This window comes from Triplophysa dalaica, chromosome 7 (genome assembly GCF_015846415.1).
Source record: "Triplophysa dalaica isolate WHDGS20190420 chromosome 7, ASM1584641v1, whole genome shotgun sequence".
Classification (NCBI taxonomy): domain Eukaryota; kingdom Metazoa; phylum Chordata; class Actinopteri; order Cypriniformes; family Nemacheilidae; genus Triplophysa; species Triplophysa dalaica.
In genome coordinates, this window is record NC_079548.1 from 13,365,069 (window position 1) to 13,384,098 (window position 19,030).

General features: G+C 37.6%; 1 protein-coding gene across 19 annotated transcripts in view; it reads right to left on the reverse strand.

Moving 5' to 3' along the window:
• Nucleotides 1–3,763: 3,763 nt before the first annotated feature.
• cacna1aa (calcium channel, voltage-dependent, P/Q type, alpha 1A subunit, a) overlaps nt 3,764–19,030 on the reverse strand; it is a 75,006-nt gene continuing 59,739 nt past the window's right edge. For 7 of the 19 annotated variants that reach the window (XM_056752775.1, XM_056752780.1, XM_056752787.1 and 4 more), the window contains 6 exons: nt 18,230–18,333; nt 17,766–17,901; nt 14,941–15,057; nt 8,248–8,449; nt 7,927–8,156; nt 3,764–6,827 (listed from right to left, as the gene is read on the reverse strand). In XM_056752775.1, the coding sequence (XP_056608753.1) occupies nt 6,222–6,827; nt 7,927–8,156; nt 8,248–8,449; nt 14,941–15,057; nt 17,766–17,901; nt 18,230–18,333 (1,395 nt within the window). In that variant the 3' untranslated portion in view covers nt 3,764–6,221. The remainder of the gene's footprint in view (nt 6,828–7,926; nt 8,157–8,247; nt 8,450–14,940; nt 15,058–17,765; nt 17,902–18,229; nt 18,334–19,030) is intronic. The other 12 variants (XM_056752793.1, XM_056752791.1, XM_056752784.1 and 9 more) reach the window with 6 other exon arrangements.

Sequence of the window (19,030 nt, forward strand, 5' to 3'; positions counted from 1 at the left end):
GCATCGGGCCGGATGATCGCTGTCATGTCTTATACACTCCCACTTCTTTTCAACCCCAAGATGGCTCAGGATATGGAGAACAAAAGAGTAACAGCAGTAAAACGATGAGGTGCTTATAAAGGATTAATGGGCCATCAGAAAGTGTTGTTAAACCACAACTTGTCACTTCACCCTATCAGCACTATAGTTACAGTTGGCTTTAATAATACAAGTTGTAATAGCGTTGGTATTTTTTACACATGATTGGAAATATAAACAAAACGTGAGGCTCATTCCAATACAATAATGTATAAGATATTTTAATTATTTATTTTTGATGCCAAACTAACCTACCACATATAATTCAACAAATACTGTAAAATACATGTGTAAACACCCAAATATGTGTAGAACAGATCCATGTGCATTTGTGATGTTGACGCAGCACAATCATCCACCATGTTCAAAGGGGGAAGGAAGCAGGAAGCGGGGCAGGGAGAGCGAGAGAAAGAGAGGAATGTGTGAGCGAGCGGAAGGAGGTATTAATAGACCAGAGGAAGGACAGCACCCTTCACACATCCGCACATCTGGGCGACATACAGCAGACAGCCAAAGGGGGAGGGGGGCTGATGAATGCCTGTGTGGCCAATCAATTGTCCTGCTAATGGGATGAGTTCTCCCTCCCATCTCTTGTGCAGTCTGAAATCTGAGCCTAGTGTCTGAAATCTCACAGGAATGCAATTGCTGCTGCAATCTCCTGACCAAATGACTTTAGAACTCTCGGCTCAGCACAACTTCACACACACAGACACACATTCAGAATCGTAAAAGGACAAAACAAGGGTAAAAAGATGATTATTGTTTGTCATGACTGTTCAGTTAAGATACTGCTATGGCAGCACTGCTGGCACAAATGGAGTCCAATAGTCTGAGACTATGTTAAAAATCAGAGCTAAATCTCATCGCCGTCCTTCTGACGCCTTGTCCAAATTCACCATTGTTCATGAAAAGGAAAAAACACTGTATTTTTTAAACTGCATGCTGTGTTGTCAAAGTTAACAAACGCTTTTTTTAATTATTGCATGGTTGCAAAACACAGTGACAAAAATAAAGGGTGCCTAATAGGGATGCACAGTAAATTATCGGCCATTTCAGTATATCGATCGATAAACGGTGATATTTTATGTTATCTCTATCGTCCCGATAGTCAATCAGGCTGATATATTATATCCGATATATTATCATTCATAAACTCTGGTTAAACCACTTCAGGTTCACGCTGTTCACAGTTAAAATACACTATTGTACATGTCTTTCTGAAGCTTATTGCTGTCTGAATGTTTTTTGTCTTTAGACTTGTAGATATTAAAAACACTTTTGTGGGTTGCTCATAGAGGAACATCTATAAGTTGGTCATTAAAGAAAAAATTATACCAGAATGTTTAAACGTTTAAGAATCTTCAAGTAGTGTAAACTATACATGCTTTTCATGGGAAAACCAAAGATCTAAATGTCACCTTGTTTTCTGCAGTGAATGTTTTCAAATAAAAGAAGTTGTCCATTTTTTGCCTTTTGTTTCAGTCTCAGTAAAACGTTATATTAATATTTAGATACTGTATATCGACCAATTATGGGCAACATTTATATTTTGCTGCATCCTTAGTGCCTAATATTAACGATTCACAACAAAACAAAAATCACAAAACATGGAGATACAAGTTTTGGAAAGATATACATTTTGACTTTCATTGATTTCAGTTTAGAATTCTTTAAGACTCATAACACTTAGTGATGCCATGCTATGCCAGTTAACCTATTAAAATATATACATTTTTTGTATTTTGCAAAATGTAAATATTATGGTTCTAAATTCAATAATAATTTAAGATTATGCATTGTTTCTAGGTCTTTAAGGTCATCATTTCAATTTCCACACAATACGAAGATCTTTGGCACATTCTCAAACATGCTGCAATAACAGGTTTGTCTAAAAATTTAGACTCAATGCCATCTTAAATTAGGTGTTCATTTCAGAAAAATTGGTATTGGTTTATAGAACATTAATAACACGCAAAAAAACTAAACAAAACAGAAGCAATTGCACGAACAGTTCAAGACCGCGCTGTTGCATTTTGCAAACAGCAACCATGTAACTAGTGCAATGAATGGATTGTCGAAAAATGCTCTTAACACTTGACATACTCAATTTAGGTAAAGCACTTGACCTCATATAAGCACACAATGGGAAATGATAGAAAGCAATTCGCATCTAGTATTGTTATGGACAGTTTCAGCAGCAACAGTGCACACAAACATTATGTGGCCTAAACTTAACTTCCAGTAGACCTCCGCAAAGAATCAATAACTCTTGAGTAGTTGCAATTGAATACAAATCAATATACAATAAATTATTGATATAAATGAAATATAAAATAAATGGTTATATTACTAACAACTAGCGAGGCCAATAACAATGCACACACCGGAAGTTACCTTCAGGCCAGGTGCGTGCGGCCCATGAAACCATCTATACACATTCTTTTTGTGTAAGAATCAAAAGCTTAATAGTGGGAGATATTGGAAACTCAACACACGCACACTCCTGGTCCAACTCAAAAACAGCAAAATTGTTCTTCTTGACACTTTTATTTCTTTTCTTATGTGTCACATTAATCATATTGTCGTGTCCTGAACATAGTGTTGAAGTGTCTCTCCTTTCAGTTTGCAGAAAAAAACAGCTAAAAACAGAAAAAGGAACAACTTTCAAATCACACCAAAGTTATTTTCCTCCCCACAGTACGTTTAGATTAGTCTTTTGTTTCTTTTTATAAATAGAGCAGAAAGGAATATGATACTTTAAAAAAGATGTATCTGTAGTCGTTTGTGTTTTTCTACAAAATGTTCTTTTTTTATTCCTGCAGTTGACTTCAAAAGCCGTGGCATGCACATAGCACATGCAGTTCTTGAGGTAAATACTTCTCTACTTTTTTTGTTTCTGAAAAAGTTATTTTTTTATTTCTTTTTACAACGTGACTCTCACATTGCATGTTGGCATTGTATTTTAAATTGCCAGTTGTTAGCAGAACATGGACTGAGGTTGTTAGTAGTGATGTATTATTTTAACAGACAGTGAGAAATGTCAATGCCCTATCCAGACTGTTGCTTGTCTTTTCTTTTGAAGCCTCACACATACACACAAAAAGTTGATAGTACATTGTGCATGCAAATGAGCATGAAAAATCATTCGCACAGTGAATTTTGATCCTGTACACATACATAGACCAAACACACACTGCTCACAGACACACATAAATGTCCATCTTTTCCTTTTTTGCATCTCAAAATATATATATATATTAATGTGTGTGTGTTAATTAATTGTTTTTAAACTAAGTCTTTAAAGTATGAAGATCAATTTCAGAGTGGGAAAAAACTGCAAACCATTGCAGCTTTATATACGGGTTGAGACATGCATTCTAAACGACAGCTTTGATTTTGCAAAAGTGAATAAGGCACTGATCTCAGTAATACATTCCTAAGAATGCAGTTCATAGATAAACTATTCCAACACTATCTAAACTATCAAGTGGAGACATGGAACCTGGATTTGTACTTTGTGTTCACAGTCTCAGACAATATACTCACCAGTTATTAGTGGACATACTGAAACGTACAAACCACAAACGAAAGAAAATGCCAACTGTTATCACTCTTATACCACAACAATTGCTACTTCCAGAATTGCCTACCACAAGTGTGTGATTCATGTGCGTGAAAGTGTTAATAAATGCTACATACATCTGTTTATTATGCACATGCTGCAAGGTGTATGACTTGTTTGGCAGTGTGTCCGTGTATGCTGGGTCACCCCACAGAGGATTCAACCTCGTCGAAGATGTGGGTCAAAAACACACAAAGATCAGGGGGACACAAGAGACAAGTTTTGGCAGAAAAGGCCCGGTCGTTGTTTCACCCATGCAATTTGATTGGCTGTGTTACATGTTCCTGTGCATTTCGATTGGCTGTGTTACATTTCCTGAAAACAGAACGGTGCACCATTTGTGACAGACACATAGTACTACTCTCAGTGTACAGGTCATTGACATAAACATGAAACAGAAAGAGGCCGACGGTCAGAAACAACACCACTGGCTGCTTAACAATGTGGATCACAGCGCCATCTGCTGACCGAGTAGAGGTAGTGGAGCTCAGTAACCTTCTCACCATTTATCAATGTCTAGTGACTTTAAGAGTCCTTTTCTTTTTTAAATATGACAAACACTGTGCCTTTCTTTTCTTTAAATTATAAATATGAGGCAAGAGAGGAGATCTAAAACTCAAATTATAACCTTAGCCAACTTAGAAACTATCTAAACCTCCATAAAGAGTCCAATGTTACATGTATATCAATATATTCAATAACTGATCAATTCTCTCCTCTCATTCACCCAGATCCATACCCATTATAATTTATTTTCTCCTCTTAATAAGAAGCGTTCACAGTTACAGAGACTTGAGATCAGACGGAGCATGCTTCAAACTGTCATTAACGCTCAGTGATGTGCTTGAGAACGTGTTTCCATGGAAACAGCTCATGTCACGGAGCCACTGAGGACACTGAGTTGAAGGTCAGACGCGTTTCTGTCAAGACCCACGACAGATCACAACCACAGAGCTCCACACACCATCTACACGAAACTCACGTGACAACATGTATGGCGATGCAGAGAGCAGCTGATACAAAAACAGGTACAAAATCAAATGAAAAAACATCATCGTCAATATCATCTTCATCATCACCATCATCAATTATCATCATTTATGTGATTTCTGTATACATACACAATGTCATTATAAAAAAAATCTAAAGATGAAAAGGTTCTCTCTCTCTCGTAGCCCACCCAACCCTCTCTCTCACTTCATTTTTAACCTGGAAGACTGGAAGATCACGCTTACAGTGTAAGAGACGGTAGGAATCACACTCGGAATAGTACTCAGAGATGTCTGTTATATGTGTTTTGTAGGTCTTTATGTATAATACTGTATGTGTGTGCTCCTATATCTGTTTTGGTGCAAGTGAAAAAAATCACCTTAACGTCGACAGAGGAATGTAAATAAAACGGTTACAAAAGTTTCGAGCTTAATTTCATTTTTCATTATTCTTTTTTGTAATTGCATGTGTCATTTGGCCCCAAATCTGTTGTAAAACCATTAAAGATCACCTCTCACACCTACAAGACAGAGAGATCATAGAGAGAGGGAGTGAGGGTATTGAAAGGAGAGAGAGAACTTTAAAGACATGACAAAAGAGCCAAGGAATTTATCCCCCCTTTTTCCCCCTTTTATCCAAAGATTCTTTGTTTACATTTTTTCTCAGTTGATATTTTTTTCAATCATGCAGGATTTCCAAGGGATTTATTTTCTAGAAGTTCAAACAAAGCTGGGCAGTGCAACAGAATATTCAAACTCCAATGTTTCCAATGAGAAGCAGGAGACAAAGCCGCCGAAGAAGAAAGAGTGAAGAGCTTGTCATTTTTTCCCTCTCCAATTTTTTTCGTTTGTGATTCTGCTTTCTGAGTTTGGGGTCTGAAATGCAGGGTGGGCTTTCTTATTTGTCCAGGCTGCCCATTTCCAACCCACCCACAACTTGCCCACATGGGCAATCGCCTCACTGGGATTGAATTAATAACAGTAAACACAGATGATAAAACTCATCGATATTTCCCAGCATCTGGACTGTTTTTTGCATTAAATGAACCTCCAGTCAAGTTATGCAAAATATAAAGGTGATCCTTCTTTTTCATGAGCTCATATTTTCATTTTTAGTCTTTAGCATTTTCAACATTATGGCCTTAAGAAGGGACTGCATGAAACGTCCCGAAAGTTCAGACGTTCCACCTCCTTATAAATTTTTCTTTCTTCAGAAAAAGGCTGAGAAAAGGATTTCATTTTCACCTCCCCAGTCTTTGCATCGACTGTAAGCAGTCCATCTCATACAGGGAAACACTTGGCAGTGGAGAAATTGTAAAGAAACAAGAAACAAAATCATGCCTTGATTTCCCCATGAACATTCAAAATACTGCCTAGTGTTTCCCTGGACAGCTCAGAATACATTTTCCTGTTTGCTTTGAGCCGGCCTATACGATCGGCTATCTGTTCTTCGGCAGTCCATTCCTGTGACTGTGTGAGGACCCATTTGATCTCGTCCTGGCCCCCCTCCCTCGCTCCCCTCTTCCCAGAGGCTAGCACCAATCATCCTCATCAGTCTCACTGTAGGGTTCATGAAGGCCCTTTCTGGGCCCTCTGGGATGGGGTGGCTTATGAGGTCCCGGGTGGGCGGGGGCGTGGTGGTGTGCAGTGGGCGAGGTGGAACGGTAGCCGTTCGGCATGCGTCGGGGATGTGGCTGACCCTGAGGTGGGGCAGTATGACGGGAAGTCCTGGGGGAATGGGGGTGAGGGTTGGCTTGAACCGGGCTTTGCTCGTAGGATGGAGGTTCGTGATTGAACTCGTAGTCTTGGTCGTCGTAGAAACCGTCCCCCTCCACGTTCTCTGAAGGGCTAGGGGCCCAGTGCGCATGCCGGGCAGAACTGTGGTGGGGAGGGGAAGGGTGGCGGTGGGCGGGTACTGGAGGTTCAGGGCCAGGTGGAGAAAACCGACGTGATGTGGGGGTCGGGAGTCGGTTCTGCTGGCCTGGAGGGGGGGTGCTTATGGTTTTACGGACCACGGGAGAATAGGTGACATGAGGCCGGGGCGTAGCTGGGGTTTGGGGCAGCTGACGCCGGCCGCGGCGGGGTGTGCTGGTCCCGGAGGTTGAGGGGACTGGACTCCCGCTTACTGAACTACTGCCCTACATGAAAATGGAACAAGGCAAATAAAACAGAACGACAAAATTAACCACACAACAAGAAGAAAGACAGTAGGAGATGACGCATAGACACAACAGCAGTAAGGAGAAAAGAGAGTAGTCGTAAGTGGACGAGAAAAAGAGAGAGAGCGATGCGAGGATGAACGAAATTGAATAGCAGTAGAGCAAAGCGTCCGATGTAAACAGCAACGAAATAAATGACCAAACATTAAGCAGCATATAAGGGAAAAGAGAGGACACAAAAACAAGAATTGAATTCTGTTGTAATTCTGTTGATTTAAATCTTGATATAATAATATCTGTTACACAGCTAAATCTAAACATTATTGACTCATTTTTAAGTTCAGTAATTCAGTCATATCACTGGTGTTTTTTACTGGTCCTCCTGACTATAAGACCACAATATTAACTATGTGTAGATTTTGTGAGATGATTTATGTTACATTGTTTGGAAATCTAAGCTGGTAGCTGTTAGCAATCATCTTTTTATAAATTAAACCAGATCTTAAGATGTGTGCTTGTTTTTGGTTCAAGATGGGTATTATAGTTTACTAATACTGAAACTGAAACTATAAAAACATTCCTGTTTACTAAACTTAAATAAAATATTGGACTAAATATTACCTGAAGAACATAAACTAAACTAATTTTAAAACTGAAATAAGTTTAAATTGAGCAAATTGACTAAAATAATAAAAAATGAAACAAGTATAATAGTAATAATAATAATAGTAATAAATATTAATTTATAAATAGAAATGAATTAAACATTTATAGCAATATAAATATATTCATATAGAATAAAATCAGATATTTCAAAATCACATTTAATTCACCTAAATTCAACTAAAATTAACTTGAAAAATAACAAAATCTATCATATAGTGTTGTTGAATTTGCATTTATGTTTAAAACTATTCACATGTATTTGTATTTTGTTTCATTTTTGTCTTTATCAAACCACATATCATCTATTTTGGATGAGCTAATGACCATCTTGAACAAACTAAATAATGCTTCCCATAGTCCATAACACAACCACCAGCTAAAGTTGGATTTCCTTTATGAATGAGTTTCCCACCTGTCTGTGAGTCAGGCACTCTCTGCCTTCACTGGGCGAGCGAGACCAGCGGCGGTCTGTCTCTCTTGACTGTCTGTGGCCATACTCATGTCCGTATCGCTCCTTATCTACAGAACCGTGGTGATGATGGTGGTGGTGATGGTGCTTGCGATCTTTGGCCCGGCCCCGGTCCCTCTCTTTTGAGGACAAGTCACCTGACTGTGTGGTGGTGCTGAGGTCTGTTCCAAGACCTGGTGGAGAGGGAGGAATGAGATTATCAGTGAATATACACGCTACTTTAACAAGTAATGTTCTCCTAACATCATCCATCACAATCATGACCTGTGTCGGCATCAGTATAACGGCTAAGAGAGCGCTCAGATGCGCGATGACTGCGATCTCTGTGTCGATGCCCATGTCTGTGTCCTTCTTCTGGGATGGCCCTATCCATGGCGTAGTCCTCACCCCTCACTGACCGGCCCTGGCGACCATGTCCCAGAGATGAAGCAGAGCGTTTCATAGGACTGTTATCGGTGATGGTCTGCTGAGAGAGCAGTGGAGAGAAAAAGAGAGAGAGAAAAGAAAAAGGAGCGAAGGAAAAATTGATGGGTTTGGCAGTTGAGAAGGGAGCTTTATTTTTGTAATGTTTAGTTATGGCAGGCAGATGGTTGTGTGAACAGCTGGTATTATACGTCTTGGGTTATCTGATCACAAGAAGTCATTTGAGATACATTAATGTATTACTGGTAGTCTAAATTATTCTTCTGTGACATTAAAGGAGCATTTGTGACTTCACAAATCAATTACTTTATCAGTCAGTAGTCAGTAAAAAAGAAAATCGTATTTTTGACGTGAACTTTTATTTTGGTGTTCATTTTTGCCTACTGCTATTTGGTGATCACACTATTTTGTTGTTGTTGTTATCCAATTGTAATGGAGAATAGCTACAAATGTCCTGAAACATTATTTCTTGGCATTCTTTGTTACATAACTAAGATAAAATATCTCAAAAAAAGAGTGTCGCAAATGTGGATATGCTCTGAAGTTTTTAATTATCCCTGTCACCATGCAAGTGGCGATCGAGATGATGTTTTCTAAATTAAAACTCATTTTAACTTGTCTGAGAAGTGCAATGAGCCAGAGACTTTCCCAACTTCCCATTCTCAGCATTGAAAGCCAGCACGCTCTCTTCATGGCCATTGTGAAAGATGAATAATGCCAGGAAAAGGGACATTTTAGACAGTCTTAATCGTAAGATGCTTTATGTTAGCTGAGGTTCCTAATATATTTAATGTAAGTACCCTGTAGAATAAGAATGGCGTTGTATGCACCCTGTAGAGGTCTGCTGTCCTAGATGCATCAGTCTCATCCATAGATCATATTTTATACATGTTTGACGACAATGTTAAAAACAATATAATGTTATAGCCTAATAAACAATAATTTTTAAATGTTCTGTGTGGATTTTGAGAGGTCTTAAAAAGATAACCATCTCTTTCGTACCTTTTTGTAATCCGAAGAACCCTTATCGCCACAAAGAATGGTTTATGGAACCATTTAGACCAAAAAGGTTCTTCTATGGCATTGTGAAGAACCTTTATTTTAAAGAGTTAAGTAGGTAGTCCTTCACTGTTGTCTGAGATTTTAAAATTTGCTCTTTAAATACTTGTCTGTACAGTATTTGTGACTGCTTGCAAATATGGTTTGAATGATCAGAAATGGTTATATATCCTTGTGATCGGATTGCCCAGAACAGATTTTAACACCAGATATAAAGGTTTGTGTGTGTGTTTAAGTCTTAGAGTCGGTGTGGTTTTATTGTGTTTAACCTAAAGGACACACTTAGTTCCAGGAAACAAATAAATTCATCATTCACAACATAAACCCCATTCACCATGCAGAGAAGGAAAAGGCCAGAAAGGTCTGAATTACAATGAAACCAGACAGAGGAAGATAAAGAGAGAGAAGCAGAAGGAACGAGAGAGGAAGACAGTTGCAGAATGTTTCGCCTTGCATGCATCCAGAATGACATCTGTAAACTGGAAATAATTTCATTCACATCCTACTCTGCCAGAAATGGATAAAGAACATCCCAGAGAACCACAGTTCTTTAGCAGGCGTCTCTCTTTTATAGCCATGTATAACACAATACATTAATGTGATGATGGTTCGAGATGAAGGACGGTGCCATCAGCGGCTCAAGGCATTTTGTACTTAGTACACCTAACTAACTAATGTGATCCTGCCTTTTACTGTTAAGAACCTTTAAAGAAGTTATTTCAGTGTTTCTTAATGGAAGTAACAAACTAATATTGAAAAGGTAAACCAACTTTACTGTTATGGCTTTCCTGATCTTTTCTTTTACCGTTTTTGGGTGATTTAACTCTACTTTAGTTTAGCAAATGTGCGACACATTTTTTTATCACTTATCTCGGATTAATATGCAGAAGCAAGCCATTCATAGGTCCATTTACTTCTCCATTCGACAGGTGATGCTGGTTTACCTTCTATTTGACTCTTCAAAACAGAGCTTATAATAACAGTACCAAGGCGAGTCATATTTAGCAATTTGTGTACTTATAAATAAAGAGAAAGAATGATACAGTATTCAATTCACTAGTTCCTTTTTTCTAAACCCAGAGACAGAATGCTTATTTTTATAACTATAGCATAACCTTTGAAAAAGTGTCTTGAGACTCTTGTTACTAGAGTTTAATTTAAAAAAGTTTTCCAGTAAAGGGGGTAGACTAAAGCTTATTTATAAACCATACATACAATGATAAAGTATCAATTCTATTTCAAAACACAAAGTGAAACGTTACTTTTTAAAGTAATCTATTACACTATTGCATTGCTATTAATAAAAAAATAACCAATTAATGTAACATTATAAAAAAAACATGGCCACCAAAAGATCTCTGATCGTTTCTGCTAACAAGCATGCACATACACACAGAAAAGACAGACAGTGGCACATTAAGAGACAAATACTGTTGACACATATGCACACAAAACACATACAGTAACATGCATGTGTAAGTGTGAATAGACTCTTGCAGAGCAAATAAATAGCAGATGTACTTTAGAAGGAAGCAGACAGAGAAAGATCTGGGTAATTTCTACAATAAATCTCAGTAAAATGCTGCAATTTTAGCAACTTTAGCAATGCTGCAACTTTAGTTCTTAATGGTTCAATTTTAGTTTTTACTTTTCACCCCGAAAAAAAATCTGTCATAATTTACTGTTCTTCGAGTTGTTCCCAATCTGTATCTCTATTTGGAAGAAAGATATTCTGAAGAATGCTTATAACCAGACAGATTTAGCAGATTTTAGCATTCCTCCAAATGTCTTTCTCTGTGTTCATCAGAACAAAGAAATCAGAACAGATTTGGAAAAACTTTGAATTATGACAGAATTTTCATTTTTGGGTGAAGTATCCCTTTAATATTCATATAATCAAGAGGACATAAAATATCGTAAATATAGTGCTGTATAAGATTTTCTGAATATTTATGTTAGGTAATATTCTTTCCCAAAACACTTTGAACTGAATGGTTGTTGAACCATTTTTTTCCAATAAAAAAAGTAGCGCTAAACAAGTTCTAATACTTTAGGCGATAACCACATCTTTATGACTAGATGGTATTGGTTAAGTGTCGGTCATTGAAAAACCCATACTGGTTGTCCACTAATATTTATGTCTGAAGAATAAAAAAAAATCCCAGATGGCACCACTTCCTGACAATGAGCCAAAGACAAAGTAGAGATCATGGTGATAGAAAATCAACGAATAAGAGACGCAGCACATACAGTGAGATTGTCTCCCCTGTGCCTTCCTTTCCTCCGTGGCTGCTACATTATCATTTCCACATAAAAACACAAGACACGCCACAATAATGTCCATACAATGCACACACAGAAAGCACATGAGGGCGCAAATACACAAGACAAAGCACATTTACAGTGGGCGAGAGAGAAGGAGAGAGAAGAGCACAGAGATTGCACTCCACAGAAGGAAATAGAGAAAGTAGGGGAACGTGCAGGAGTACGTGGTACGATGAGAAAGGACGAAAACAGAAAGTGAAAGAAGATGGGAAACAAGTATAAAGAGAGAGAGAGAAAGAGAGAGAAAGAGAGAGAACCTGGTTAGACACAGAAGCAGTGGAGACAGAAAAGACACTTACCACAGCAGCACACACACTAAAGGGCCAGAGGCACGTGTTAGAAATACATCACAATACACCACACAAAATGATAGGGTGAGGTACGGTACAGTGATCACAAGACAAAGTGGCCAAAGATGTATAAAGATGTAAACAACTTGAAAGCGCATACATAAAGAACATATAGCAAAAAAGACCACAGCAAAAAACATTTTTTTCATTAGTTTCACACTATTTTTAGGTATATGTTAAGCAAGAAGGTCAACACATAGACACACAAATGTGTGTCATAGCAGTGTTGGGGATGTTACTTTCACACTGTACAATCTGTCATATTTATTAAGTTACTACACTAGAGTGAACAATTTCTTTTAAAAAGTATAAGATGATATAATTGTGTGATGTTTTTCTGGCGATAAAGGTTTTTGAATGTTTCAATTGGGTAAAGAGCTTAACAGATAAAACAGTTACAGTTGCACAAAATAAATCAAGAGAACACTGGAAAACACACTCAGTTATGGTATATAATGAAAGAGATACTTCATCCAAAAATGAAAATTGGGTCATCATCAAATTTCTTTGTTTTGATGAACACAGAGAAAGGTATTTGAAAGAATGCTTATAACCAGACAGATCTTGCCCCCCAGTCAAAAGTGCCCCAGAACTGTTTGCTGTCCTACATTATTCAAAATTTCTCCTTTTGTGTTCAACAGAACAAAAAAATGATAGAGCAATTTTTCCTACTACTCCTACTACTGACTACAAAGAAGTCCTTTCTTTGGTTATAAGTGTGTAATGTTGCCATGTTTGCAAGTAAGCAGTCTGCAAAGTTGAAAATCCGAAAGTGAATGAACAACAAAGTTATTGGCTTGAAAAAAAGGGAGTCGACTCTGAATAACGCAAACAATTCGTCCCCAGCCCGAACCGCCACGTAGTTACGTCACTACATATAGTTCCTGCCTATGTTTTGCTAGGACTGCCCGCCACAACTTCACTGTTCTACCCCAAACATCGGTAGCGTGTGAGCCCTGTTCGCGGTAGACCAATCACAGCAGACTAGACCCTCTGACGAATCACATCAGACTAGGCTAGCGGAAAGGAGGGGATTAGACAGATGAATCGTGGAACGAATCTTTTGAAAGTCAGTTAAGAAGTAAGGTAAGAATAACTAACTATTATTACGAAAAATACTGTTTTTACACCTTCTATGTACTTGTTGTTGGACACTCCATAATCCAAAGTACGAATTTAAAAATCCCTAGTTATCTTCTCTTTCATGTACACATACTGTGGACAACTGCACTTAAAATGTATTTAGCATGAATCTGTGAGCATTGCATCTCTTTAATCAATTCATTATGCAAATTGAATGTATAAAACAACACAACCCATTTGACAATTTATAGTATAAGGTTGACATTAAATGTTTTGCATCATTATACTATTGTAAATACACTAGGAACTACACTAGTAATAAAGTGGCAATCTGTAACTTTTTTGTTAAAGATGAACAAATATCAGCAAGCACCAAAAAAATCTGTCTTTGTAGCCTACTCTGATGTGCAATGGTAAGCATAATTATATTTTATTTATAAGTTGAGCTATCAGGTAACCTGCCAATTTATATGCCGATACAGAGGAAAAATTAGGGATTGCTGCTTTATGGTAGCCAAACGACCATCCGCTCATGTAAAATAAAAAAGTTAGTAGTGTACTTTTAGTTAGTTACTCCCCAACACTGTAGCACCTGTAACACACACAGTATACAAACATGCACGCACAAATACATATTGCACACATCACACATCAGTATCAACACCCGAGTCAATGATTACTTCCAATTTCACAAATCTGTATGATCCTAAATGAATGGTAAATGCAGACAAAAAAGCATGTTTTAATGATTTTAAAAGGAATGCAAAGCACTGCTATAACATTATACTATGCAGTAATAACATTTAATACTGAGCTTTATTTAAAAAAATAGGGTTTCAGAAAGTGTGCTGACAAATAAACACAAATTAATTAAAGAAAGAAAAACGGAAAAAGTCCATATACACCAAAAAATTAAGAGAAACAGCACTAATATTTAGAATTAAGAAGACCATTTAATAAAGAAAGCAAACCCAAACCTGTGACCAGGGCTGTAGCATACATTTCCTCACCTCCGGGCCCAGTGAGTAGGATATACTACAGATGACATTAATGGACCCCCTTACCTTACATTAAAGTACTGTGGCAGTACCATGGTACAGTGATGGTATCAGGTGGTAATACCATGGTACATTGAAATATACCATGGTACTGAAATGCATGTGTTATGATCAGGATTTGAAGTTAACATTTTTACTCAACTTGACGACTAGACTATTAAGTTAACAGCCATTCAGAACTTAAACTGGCCATATAAGAGAAGCTAGGTCACAATCTATATGTAAAGGTATTTACATAAATAAAATCTGTATTTCTTTAATACGTAAAAATGACAGTACATTTTTAAGACATCAAACTCCAACTTGATCAAAAAATCATGTGGTCTCATGAATAGACAGGATAGGACAGGGTCTGCCTAAAATGGTCTGCTAAATTCATCTTCATTTAACATTTAAATGAATGGTCCAGTGTATGAAATTTAGCGACATCTAGCGGTGAGGTTGTGAATTGCAACCAACGGCTGCTTGTGTAACCATAGTGCCTGATTAGACAGGATACTGTTTTCTTGGTCTTTACTTCTTCTATTCGGTCAGAAGGCATAAAGAACAGCAATATAGAGTGGGTTTTTGGGGGGTCAGGAAAGGCAAGACAAATGGGGCAAAAGGAGTAGAAGAAAAAAGGGAAAACACATGAAGGAATGACAGGATGAGGCGCTCACTTGGTTGTCTGCTGGGAGTCGAGGCATGGAAGCAGCCCTGCCATGGCCTTCCATCGGCAGAAAGTGCTCAGTGTCCGAGAACTCTTCCCGGCCCATCTCTCTCATCTCTACTGTCTGCTGAAACAGAGGGAGACCATGCGTGACTACCCAGGGACAGCAGGCAAGAGCAGAGTGCCAGGGGCCTCAGAGACGGGCTGAAGCACAGTGGATGGAAGGAGAACATCTCAGCCTTCCCCTCTCCCTTCACACTGTAGGAGATGCATGAGTAAAAGGACAGTCCTGCCCCAGCATGCTTCTTATGTTTAAATTTGCAAAAATAGCTGATGTTTTTAGATATTAACATATAGGGCTAGTACGCCAGGGAGGGCTTTTATTAGCAAATATTTGAGGTGTATCAAGCATTTAACTTGATTATCATTTTTTACATTTATTGACACTTTCATCTTAATTCTAGCTTTTAGTAATTTTGGGACTTTTTGATTAGTATTATAACTTCTCAGGCAAAACATTCCTCCCCTTTACAGTAAAAAAAAATAAAGGTGCTTAAAAGGTTCTTCACAGCGATGCCATAGAAGGATCTTTTTTGGTTCCACAAAGAACCATTCAGTCACAGGTTCTTTAAAGAACCATCTCTTTCTTACCTTTTTATAATCTCATACGGCGAAGGTTCTTTATGGAACCATTTAGACAAAAAAGTTTATTTTATGAAATCGTGAAGCACATTCATTTTTAAGAGTGTAAGCCACTTTTAATAAAAGCATATTTTAAATGAATAAATACAAACTACCCACCCTGCAAACAAAGGCAAGTCCAGAAGACGTCTTTTCAACGTCGTTGATGACGTTGCATAGACGTCCCCTGAGGAGCCAGAATGAAAGTTTTTACAACGTCTTTTAATGACGTCTTCTGAACGTGTGCTATTGTTGTCCAGGTGATCTCTATAACTGTATTGGACTGATATCACTATTGCACCTGAAATTAATATTGAAATTGAATTAATCTACCATTATTGTGATCAGTGTTTGCTTTAGTTGGGCTCTTAATATTTGACCTTCATTCTATGAATACTCTTTCAGACAATAGTATTTTATAACACTTGTTTGTCATTAAAGAAAGAGATGGTGACAGGATGTGACTGTACTATAAACAAAGTCATACTAAAGTGTTGAAGACAGTAAGATAAGACTAGATCATACATGACTGTTGTTACAAGCATTTAATTAAAATTATCTTCAATCTTTCATTGATACACTTTGACATCAACACTCATCATACAAACCTCAACTATGGTGACAATAAACAAAAACATGAAATAATTAGATCAATTGCAATGCATGCTGGGAATCATCGTGTTTTGTAATATGATGTCACCCAGCATGCATTGCAGCGCAATGTATTCTTCTATTGGTTGTCACCATTGTTGAGTTTCATACAGTAATTCATCATGTCTTTGTGTGTTTAAATGCTCATATTTTTCAATCATTTGAAAATATATTTTATAAAATTGTTAAATGACTGAACCACATTTTAAGCTAAAGTAAATAGATCAGCCAACATTTGCACAACAATACAACACACTTATGTTAGTGAGAATAATCATTCCGCAAAGCAAATTTGAAAGCTGATATCATTATGATTTAATATTCTTTGGCCACTAAAACAGTGCATTAAAACACATTTATAATGGCAAAGTAAACCTACAATTTCTGTAATATATAAGAGTCAAGAGCCCGACTAAAGCAAACACTGATCACAATAATGGTGGATTAATTCAATTTCAATATTAATTGCAGGTGCAAAAGTGACATCAGTCCAATACAATTATAAAGATCACCTGGACAACAATAGCACACGTTCAGAAGACGTCATTAAAAGACGTTGTAAAAACTTTCATTCTGGCTCCTCAGGGGACGTCTATGCAACATCATCAACGACGTTGAAAAGACGTCTTCTGGACTTGCCTTTGTTTGCAGGGCAGGTACCCCAGGGCAGGAGTGTCTCACCTCCTGAAACCACAATGGCACTCAGGGCTGGGGAAGAGTTTGATCATTCTTCCCCGGCAGCCGAATATGGATGCGTATATTCAATGACATGAGCGTCACCATCAATAGCAGACGTGTGAGAATAAAAGATACCAAACGCTAACAGAAAGATAAACTTAAGGAATATAAAAGAGAGAATAAGAGAGTGTGGAAGATCGTCCACAGAATTGAGGTATTATTCAGCAACAGAGGAGAGGCTTTGTTGCTGTCTGCCAGTGAAATGCACATGGATGAGGGGTACACAGACCGGCCATTCAAGGTTATGAAAACAAACCATCTCAGCGGAAACCCTATACAAAGACCGCACATTTGTAAAACACTATTGCACAGTGGCAGAAAAAACATTATTGAGATGTCTCATAGTGTGACACCACATGTGTGTCGCATGCTGTATATACTGTACAATGCTGTGGGAGACTTACTGTACTATAAACAGTAGCCTACTATATAGCGGTTAATATAAAACTGCTAAGGAAATTATTTTATAAAATAAAGTTATGTATGGAAATATTTAGCTCATTTTTATATTTATCTTAACCAGTAATTCAAAATATTTTCTTTTTTTGGCCTGATATGGAAATGTGTTATATAGTATGCAGTGATATAGTGTTTTGTATAGTGATAGCATCTTTGCACACGTATCTGACAAGCCATTTGTTATGTTAATGCTTGAGTATGAATGAGTACAGTGGTGCATTTTGCAAAACTCACTTTACAAAAAAATGAAGGATTTATAAACACACCCAGATACTAAACTATATAGTGTGGGCAATCTCCTTGTACCTGAGATTGTCTGCGGTTATCTACTGTGTCATCTACGTGCTGGCCTTCAGGACTCCAGCTTCCTGCTTTCTGTGACATCTCCTGAGCTCTGGCCGTCACCCATGACTGGCTCGCGGGGATCCCTTCATCAACACCCCTAACAAAACCACTTCATACAGTCAGGTTAAGAATTCGCTTGAAATTCATCTTCATAGTTGTCCGCAAGTTCAGGGGCGATGACGAACAGTGATTTTAATTGATCTTTGGAGAACCAATGTGAATATGAATATTTTGTATCTATTTGAATGGATCTTTTTTTATTTTTTTTATTTTAATAGACCCAATAACATGTTGTATATATTGGTTTAAACAAAAAGTTATACACAACATAGTAGTCAAAATACAAAAAAGATTCATAATCACCAATATAAAAGTAAACATGAAAGAAGCTATATAAATGTTAGTTGGTTAAAAATTGTACTTACAGATGATTAGTTGTGTGGTTCTGTGGGTCCGGAAGTCCAGTGAGTCCAACGTCCTGGCTCGGAGATGGCGGCTCCAGACGCTGAAACATTAATGGCGTTCGATTCTGTGTAAGATACAACATGGCCTACAGCTGGTATCAGGCAAGCTGATGGGAAAATGGGTTTGGGAAAGACATGGGATGCTGAGCATCCCATGTGTAAATGGGGAGAGGATCCAACAGGAGAAGGTAGTGGTCATTCAGGAGCCATTCGAGGAGGATTGTGGGTAAATGGGTGTATCTTGTGAGTTATGCTGCCTTAGAGCAGCCAATGGTGCCATGCTGAGAATTAATCTACATTTATTGTCCTAGTAAATGAAAAGCTTCTGTAACCAATTGGCTGCTGAACAGCAGTTATAAATGTCGGTGGCTTGTCAGTTGCTCTAGACATCATTAAAGGGAAGATCACCCAAAATTGAAAATTCTGTCATCATTTACTAACCCTCAAGTTGTTCCAAACCTGTATACATTTCATCAGTTGAACACAAAGAAAGATATTTGGAAGAATGTTAGCAACTGATATTTCTAGGGCACAATTGACCACCATAGTAGAGAAAAATGATTGTAATTTATCCAAATAACTTTCTTTGTGTTCAACTGAACAAATACATTTATACAGGTTTGGAACAATTTAAGGGAGAGTTATTCAGGACATTATTTTAATTTTTGGGTGATCTATCCTCTTAAGGTGAAATAATGAGCATATGACTATTCACTTTTTATGTTGAGATAAGACTAATGCACACTCATTTTAATGACCCAA